This window comes from Macaca thibetana, chromosome 2, assembly GCF_024542745.1.
Source record: "Macaca thibetana thibetana isolate TM-01 chromosome 2, ASM2454274v1, whole genome shotgun sequence".
Taxonomy (NCBI): domain Eukaryota; kingdom Metazoa; phylum Chordata; class Mammalia; order Primates; family Cercopithecidae; genus Macaca; species Macaca thibetana.
The window spans coordinates 90562113-90570969 of NC_065579.1; the positions used below are offsets into that span (position 1 = coordinate 90562113).

The following is an 8857-nucleotide window of genomic DNA, read 5'->3' on the forward strand; positions in this document are numbered from 1 at the left end:
TCATTTCCCATCCTGGTCCTGCCACGGGAACCCCCTCCTTCCACCTCCATTACCCACTTTAGGCAGAAACATATCTCGTTCTTTCTTCTTTTCTCCAAGAATCTTCCCCCAAAATCTTGGCATCTCCTATAGCACATCTGTACCTTTGCTATATCTGTGGGCCTTGTTCTTCCTGTAAGACTCCTCTTGGAAAGCTAATTCCCCCTGACATTAGATAATTTTTTCAAATTGCTGAGTATCCTCCCTTCCCTCTCACAGACCCCATGGCATTCTCAGATCACAGTAGAAGACATTTCCTCTGCTCCCAAACCCATGGCACTCTGAGGCTGACCATGTCCACCTCATCCCCTCAGCTGTCTTCTCTTTGCTGCTATTACCATGTTCCAAGCAGACTTTGGAGCATCTCCCCCACAGCAGCATGGACTTTGGCAGATTTCTTGGGGACCAGCGATGTCCTAACCTGTTTGCTTTTCCAGGGCTGATGTTTGCAGGTGTTTTTTTTTTTTTTTTTTTTTTTTTTTTTTAACCAAAGCAGAAATCATCCTGTATCCTTATGCAATTCTTCCGGCAGGCTCCAACAGATAAATAAAGCCCACTACCCTCCATGAGTCTACCTTTCCCAGCAGAGCACCTGGGTTGGTCCCGAAGCCTCCAGCCACCTGCACACCTGCCAGGGCCTCTCTGGGGCAGCCATGAAGTCCCTTGTCCTGCTCCTTTGTCTTGCTCGGCTCTGGGGCTGCCACTCAGCCCCACATGGCCCAGGGCTGATTTATAGACAACCGAACTGCGATGATCCAGAAACTGAGGAAGCAGCTCTGGTGGCTGTAGACTACATCAATCAAAACCTTCCTTGGGGATACAAACACACCTTGAACCAGATTGATGAAGTGAAGGTGTGGCCTCAGGTAAGTGGACCTGCTGTGTATGAGCTGAAATAATTTGTATGTGGAGCTCAACCAGGTGCCTCAAAAGATCACCATCTCCCAGTGCAAATGAAACCACAGAGGAGTAAATTCTTTGATTTCTTCCCAGGAGTGAGGGAAGGGGCAGGCAGAGACCAAGAGAGGAGACATTCTGTACAGCAGTCATGGGTCTCAGGAGGGAGCTGGGTAGGGTGTGGGGTGGTGTGCAGAAGAAAAAGTGCTTCCATGGTAGTTTGCAGATCACAGGTGGAAAGTGTAACTTGCTCGAAAAACTAGGACCCACGAAACCAGCTCCTGGTTGCCACATTACCACTGGCTGAAAATCACGTATCTGTCTTTGTTTTGGTTTCTCTCTGACAAAGACCGAGAATAAATAAAACTAGCATCTGGCAGATGCCTACTATATGCCAGGCCCATTCACATAGATTATCTCATTTACTCTTTCCCAGTCCTGCCTCCTGGTGCTGTGTGGTGCATATATTGTTCTTGTCTTACACAAGAGGAAACCAAGGCTCTGTTTTGTGTGTGTGTGTGTGTGTGTGTGTGTGTGTGTGTGTGTGTGTGTGTGTTTTGGTCCAAGATCATATAATTACTAAGTCTTCAGGCTGCGATTTGATTCCAGATCTGTGTTCCTTCTTCTATACAAACTGCCTCCCTAAGAGAGTTACCCACATCCCAGAGAGAAGTCGTGGCATAAACAGGATTCACCTCCTCACACGCTAGACAGGAAACCAACGCAGCCTGAAGCCAGTGACAAGAAAAGTCAAGCTGGAAATATGCCTCGGGGATCAGTAAAGAGATTTGGAGAGGTGGGAAGAAGCTGTCTGTCTACTGCCTGTTTTGAAATTAGATTTTATTTCTGATGAATGACAATTCTTTCAGCAAATATGTATTACAAGCCTTCCTTGGACAAGAACCAGAGATATTAGGTTGAACCATATAAAACTGCCATTTTTCTATATCTAAAGCAACAAAATATTGACTGTTTTAATGGTTCAACCTAATACAATGGTGAAAAAGGCATAATATGTGCCCACAAGAGTTTACAATCTAGGTTGGAAAATAAGGTCAACAGCAGGAAGCCTGGACCGGCTGACAACTGCCATCCATCTCACAAAGAGACAAAATATTTGAAATCAGGATTGCTCTGGATGGATTTTAAGAGTGCTGCAGCCATAATAAAGCACAATGGTGGTTAGGAGGAAATGCTGATCAATTCAGGGGAAATTAACACGCAACATGCACATCTGAGGGAACAGGTAATAATGAATGGGCATTGTGACTTTCACTAAAGGCAGAGCCTCAGAGTTGGGTTCCTTGAGAAACTCATGTGTACCCAGTTCCTGTTCTTCAGAGCTGTGGACGCTTTCAGGCGGTCACTCTGCACACACCTGGACGTCATAAAAATGCAGAGCTTCACCCAGGGGAGGAGATGCTGAGGCTTCAGGTACTAGTGAGTCAGGCAGAACCAATGAGAGGCAAGCAGAGCTGGGCTGAGAGAATAAGAGGCATACTTGTACCTTCTGGATTTTTCAGGCTTCGAAGACAGGATACAAAAACAGGTGAACTGACAAGAACATCTCCAAGGATTGTTGCAAGCTCCCTCATGTCTACACTAGTGATACCCAGTTTCCTGTCAGAGGGAGACTCGCCCTTCCCCATTACCGCCAGCAGGGGGAAGTAGAGAGCGGCATCGTTGCATGCCGGCACCTGCTGCACAAGCCGAGACAAAGGAAAAGCCAAGGACAACAGCAGCAAAACCCTCTAGGAAGGAAAAGAAAATGGAGGAAGGAAGGAAAGTAATAAAAGGAAGAAAGAAAGAAGGAGAGGGAGGGATAGAGGAGACTAAAAAAAAGGACAGTAAGATATTACCCTACACAACCTTATTTTGCAGCTTATCTGAGAAAAATCTAAACCTGGATTTTCCAAAGCAATGCTTGAAGAGTGAAATCTTAAAAATAATAAATAAATAATAAATACAAATAAGCGTTAATACTCATTTGTAGTTTCCAAATAGGGCTCAGAGTGAGGGCTGTGGCTCCATAGACTTGTTCAAGCCCAAGACCTCCTCTGCTTTGCGAGCATCATCTGGTGCTCCCGTAATCGACAGACGAAGACCAGACAAGCCCTGGTCATTGTCCTGCCCATGGGCCAGTTCAGAGCTAGACGGAGTTGCAGACTGACAATAAGAATGACATTTCCCTCACCTCTCCAAAAGGGGCGTGTGCTCAAGCCCAGTGAGGGCGCACACCGTGGCCCACACCACAGGATCAGGGGAATGGGCTGCTCACGGCTTCACTCTTTGTCTCTACAGCAGCCCTTTGGAGAGATGTTTGAGATTGAAATAGACACCCTGGAGACCACCTGCCATGTGCTGGACCCCACTCCTGTGGCAGGATGCAGAGTGAGGCAGCTGAAGGAGCATGTGAGTACCCTTCTTAGGGTGGCTGTGGGTGGTCCTTCGGCCAGCTCCACAGATTCACCCAGCTTCTCAACCTGCCTTCTTGTCTAGCCAGGGTACAATTTCTAAAATTGCCATTTGTGGCTGAGCGCAGTGGCTCATGCCTATGATCCCAGCACTTTGGGAGGCCGAGGCAGGTGGATCACCTGAGGTCAGGAGTTCCAGACCAGCCTGGCCGGCAGGGTGAAACCCTATCTCTACTAAAAGTACAAAAATTAGCTGGGCGTGGTGATGGGCACCTGTAAATCCCAGCTACTCAGGAGACTGAGGCAGGAGAATCGCTTGAACCCGGGAGGCGGAGATTGCAGTGAGCCAAGATCCTGCTATTGCACTCCAGCCTGGGCAACAACAGTGAATCTCTACCTCAAAATAATAATCATCATCATCATAAATAAAATTGCCATTTGATGCCACCTGCCCTGAGGCTGATTTTTTACAAGCGTTTAACTATATTGTTGTATCCCTGAAAGCAGAGAGTGCCATGTTTCAGTATTACCCAAAGGCAGCGATTTTGCAAGGGTCACCTTTGACAGCCATGCCTGGAGGAAGCCTTCCCGGGGTGCGAAGGGGAAGGGCAGCCATCCTCACGTGAGTTTCTTTCTCCAGGCTGTCGAAGGAGACTGTGATTTCCAGTTGTTGAAAGTAAATGGCAAGTTTTCCGTGGAGTACGCAAAATGTGACTCCAGTCCAGGTACAGATGACTATTCTTATTCTTATTTTTTCCTTGTAGAGAAAGCGGGGAAAGGATCTGAATGATTTTCAACCTAAGTAGTTCTAGCCGCTTTGTCTGTGAGGAAAAGTAGAAGCCAAATTTCCTGGGTTCTGGGATTTTAAAATTGTGTTTTAAGAAGCTGCTCTTGGCCTGGTGCGGTGGCTCATGCCTGTAATCCACCCACCCGAGGCAGGTGGATCACCTGAGGTCAGGAGTTCGAGACCAGTCTGGCTAACATGGTGAAACCCCCATCTCTATTAAAAATATAAAAATTAGCTGGGTGTGGTGGTGCTTGCCTGTAATCCCAGCTACTAGGGAGGTTGGAGCAGGAGAATCGCTTGAACCTGGGAGGCAGAGGTGGCAGTGGGCCGACATCACGCCACTGCATTCCAGCTTGGGTGACACAGAGTGAGATCGTCTCAAAAAAATAAAAAGAAGTTATTGTTATTGGAGGTGAAAATTGCCCCGTGATAATAAGGGCTCCTGCAGAAATGTCAGCATGGCACGAGCTGCTTGAAGGTTTAGTAAGAAGCAGTGAAAGTGCCTGAAGCCATTTGGGGCGTGCCTTAGCCCTTGCTAACCAGCAGAGCTGGGGCGATGCCACGGAGACTGGCTGCCTATATCCGGGTTTCCCCTCTCCGAGCAGACTCGGCCGAAGACGTGCGCAAAGTGTGCCGAGACTGCCCCCTGCTGGCCCCGCTGAACCACACCAGGGTGGTGCACGCCGCGGAAGCTGCCGTGACCGCCTTCAACGCCCAAAACAACGGCTCCAATTTTCAGCTGGAGGAAATTTCCCGGGCTCAACTTGTGGTAAAGACTGAGATTCTTTTGACAGGTTGGGCAATTCGGTGGCACTTCGGGAATGTACTGCACGTGGTGGATCGGGAGGGAGGGAAGAACAGGTGCAGGGGCAGGGATGAGAAAGCAAGGAGAGGGTTGCTTGGAAAGGGAAGAAAGCATCCTAAGGGGTATCAGGTCCCTGAGTGTCATGAGGACCCCCAACACCCCCGGCTCCTCCCCCCTGCTGAGCCACTGTAACATCCAGCAGCCACAGTTGCAGGCAGGTACATCCCCACTCCCTCAGTTCCAGCTAAAACCAAAGCTCGGTGTCAGCGGGTAGAGGTTCCCACGTCTGCCAGAAGCACTCTGTAAATTCACTGGGCTCCATCATCACCCATCTCTGCTGAACATCTGCCACAGACTCGTAATTAATACTCACTTGTGCTGACGAGCTTATAATGGCAAGATCCTAAAATGCCTTTCGAGTCACTGGAGAAAACATCTCATTGTACTGTGCGTGGTTTAGCACATTTGAATGCAACAGAATTCAAATGTTTAAGAAAATGTATTCTGGATATCAGCCATGGCCATACTTGGAAATACACTAGTATAGATGGCAATTCTATTAATCAGATATGTGATTCTCAGAACATCCCCACCCCAGACTAGACCAAATAACAGATATTTTATTGTGTCCATATGCTGCAACTACTATAAGAAAAAAAAGCTCAAGTGATATCTTCCATACTTTCATCTAAATCTTTTCATTTGAATCTGCTCTATGAAGTAGGTGGAAGAGGTATTAATCTCTTCACTTTCCCACCCTATCTTGGAGTAACCTGAACCTTGGGTCTCAAGTGCAGCCCAAGAGTGAGGGCTGTGGGGAGGAAGGGTTCCCACTCCTACCAGTCTAAGGCTGGCCTTCTGATTCCTGTTTCCTATCTGCAAACTCACCTCCAACCTGAAGGATCTGAGATGGATACTTGCCCCTCCTACAAGGAAGACACAATCCATATCTCTAAAGTACAAGCACTTCAGAACACAACCCCATAGCGACTGCCCTATGTAAGCCATTGAGGGACATGCCTTCTGGGACCACGCATGGTCTGCATGAATGGCGCTCCCGGAAGGAGGCTACTTCCCGCTCTCCTTCTCTGCCCTTTTCATTCTAAGTCATGTTTCCTCAAGAGCATTTTCATGTACTCTTCTCAGCCCCTCCCACCTTCTACATATGTGGAGTTTACAATATCTGGCACTGACTGTGTTGCTAAAGAGGCCACAGAGGCAGCCAACTGCAACCTGCTGGCAAAAAAGGTGAGTGGGCTGGGACCTTGGGGTGTTACCACTCAGACAGAGCTGTTTGTGGAACAGAACATCCTTGGGTAGTTTGTATCTTGGGGCTGCAGACAGAGAATAACAGTGCAAATGCCCGCTCCCTGTGGATCATGGCAGGTCTTTCCTTAGGGTGTCACCTCACCCCTTTAAAAGCCATCACCAAGTCATCTCACCCACTGCAAGCACATGGAGTTAGGAGAAAGACAGAGGCTATTTCCTAATGAAGCCAAGTCAAGTCACGCCCAGCCACTGGGAGTGTGACGTGCACATTTTCTAGGCATATAACTCTGATATGAAACTTTCAAGTCCTTGAGCTGATAATGTACACTTCTAGGATTTTAGTCTAAAGAAATCATCAGTGGCTGGGGTGGTGGCCCACGCCTGTAATTCCAGCACTATGGGAGGCCAAGATGGGTGGATCATGAATGAGGTCAGGAGATCGAGACCATCTTGGCTAACACGGTGAAATCCCGTCTCTACTAAAAACACAAAAAAATTAGCCGGGCGTGGTGGTGGGCACCTGTAGTCCCAGCTACTCGGGTGGCTGAGGCAGGAGAATGGTGTGAACCTGGGAGGCGGAGGTTGCAGTGAACTGAGATCGCACCACTGCGCTTCAGCCTGGGCAACAGAGTGAGACTCTGTCTCAAAAAAAGAAATCATCAGTGACATTTGACAGAATATATCTATGAAAATGATTTATTATAGATACAAAAAGACCAAAAAAGAGAGATCTGTATGTCCAACAGGAAGGTGTCATTGAATAATACATGCACATCGGTAAATAGAAAATTGTGCAGATGCTAAAAATTGTGTTTTCAAAGAATAATGAATGATATGAGAAAATGCTATTGTGGCAAGTGAAAAAACACAGGATACAACATCGTATAGTCACAATGATCTCAATTTTTAAATCATATTTAATAGTATTTTAAAATAAGAAAGAAATGCATCAATGTTAACACTCATTCTTTCTAGGTCACCACCAGAAAGGGATTATGGGTAATCTCTCACTCAGAAAGTATTTCTGTATTTCCATTTTATATATAGAATCATATACCTTCCACAAGCAGAAACTATAACTTTAAGAAAAATGGTTTCTCAAACTAATTTAAGGTTGGAGTGTCAATGAAATTGAGGGGGGGATCCATTTTTTAAATCAGTTAAAATAACTCCTCTTTCTCTGTGGGCAGCAATATGGCTTTTGTAAGGCAACGCTCAATGAGAAGCTTGGTGGAGAAGAGGTTGCAGTGACCTGCACAGTGTTCCAAACACAGGTAACAGCTCCATGAATATTCTTGCCTGCACCTTCAGAATACAATGACCTCTTCACATTTATGCAGTGCAGTGGTGATGACAGGACATTTGCTCTCCTGTGCTTCCCAACCTCACAGTATGAAATAAGACTAGGGTATGTGGAATCATCAACAAATGGAAGGATATTTTAGCTATGCCTTTCCCTCCCATGAACTAGTGACTACAGGGAAGAACCACCTTACTGTGTAGTTGACAAAGCCACCCTTTTATTTGTGGGAGGTGGGAGTGGTTTCCTGAGTTGCAGAGACCAGGTGGCCAGATCTACCTGGCAGCCCCCACTGGCTGCAGCTTCAGATGACAAAGAGGGTGGCACTGCTGGGCTAGGGTGAGCCATAGGTGGGGTGCTTTTACTCATGGGACATATGTGTGCAAGTCCACCATCACCAAGGCAATCCTGGCCGGGGCCAGGATAGGCCAGTCACCCCTCCTTGTAACCTTGATGACAATCCACTGTACTTAGGTAGGTCCTTTCTTGCTAGACTCTTTGCAAATAAAAATGTATAATGTGATGAAATTGGGTGCCAGTGCCACCTGGACCTGTGGGTGGTCTTGACGGGGAGAAGGAAGCAAACTAACTGAAGGAAATGGTCTTTTTTCCAGCCCGCGACCTCACAGCCCCAACCAGAAGGTGCCAATGAAGCAGTCCCCACCCCCGTGGTGGATGCAGATGCACCTGCGTCCTATCCAGTTGGCGCATCTGGACCCCTTCCAACTGGCTCACCCATATTCACCCATGTGTTGGCGGCAGCTCCCCCAGTGGTCCCGATACACTCGTCACACTATGACCTGCGCCACCTCTTCATGGGTGTGGTCTCATTGAGGTCCCCCTCAGGAGAAGCGTTGCACCCCCGGAAAACACGCTCAGTGGTGCAGCCTAGTGTTGGTGCTGCTGCTGGGCCAGTGGTTCCTCCATGTCCGGGGAGGGTCAGACACTTCAAGGTCTAGGCTAGACATGGCAGAGATGAGGAGGTTTGGCAGAGAAAACATAGCCACCATTTTGTCCAAGCCTGGGCATGGGTGGGGGGCCTTGTCTGCTGACCACACAAGTGTCACATGTGATCTACATTAATATCAAGTCTTGAATCCCTACTTCCTGTCATTCCTCACAGGACAGAAGCAGAGGGAATGGTGGTTATGTTTGATAGAAGGCATTAGGTTGACAACTTGTCATGATTTTGATGGTAAGCCACCAGGATTGTGTTCTCTGCCTCTGGCTGACCTTACGAAAACCATTGCAACTGTGACTTTGAAAGGTGCTCTTGCTAAGCTTATATGTGCCTGTTAATAAAAGTGCCTGAAATACCTTCCTTAATAAAGAAGGTTCTAAGCTGA

General features: G+C 47.4%; 1 protein-coding gene across 1 annotated transcript; it reads left to right on the forward strand.

The window, feature by feature from the left end:
- The first annotated feature begins 461 nt into the window (after nucleotides 1-461).
- On the forward strand, nucleotides 462-8857 carry AHSG (alpha 2-HS glycoprotein). The gene is made up of 7 exons (XM_050778335.1): nucleotides 462-905; nucleotides 3238-3348; nucleotides 3991-4075; nucleotides 4743-4906; nucleotides 6089-6190; nucleotides 7402-7485; nucleotides 8126-8857. The coding sequence occupies exons 1-7, from the start codon at nucleotides 693-695 to the stop codon at nucleotides 8468-8470; spliced, it is 1104 nt and encodes a 367-aa protein (XP_050634292.1). The 5' UTR covers nucleotides 462-692; the 3' UTR covers nucleotides 8471-8857.

What these genes read in the sequence shown, in the direction of transcription:
- AHSG (XM_050778335.1), top strand. Translation starts at nt 693, where the DNA reads ATGAAGTCCCTTGTCCTGCTCCTTTGTCTTGCTCGGCTCTGGGGCTGC. An exon ending in AAGTGAAGGTGTGGCCTCAG is followed by an intron (nt 906 to 3,237) that starts GTAAGTGGACCT and finishes TTGTCTCTACAG; the next exon opens with CAGCCCTTTGGAGAGATGTT. An exon ending in TGAGGCAGCTGAAGGAGCAT is followed by an intron (nt 3,349 to 3,990) that starts GTGAGTACCCTT and finishes TTCTTTCTCCAG; the next exon opens with GCTGTCGAAGGAGACTGTGA.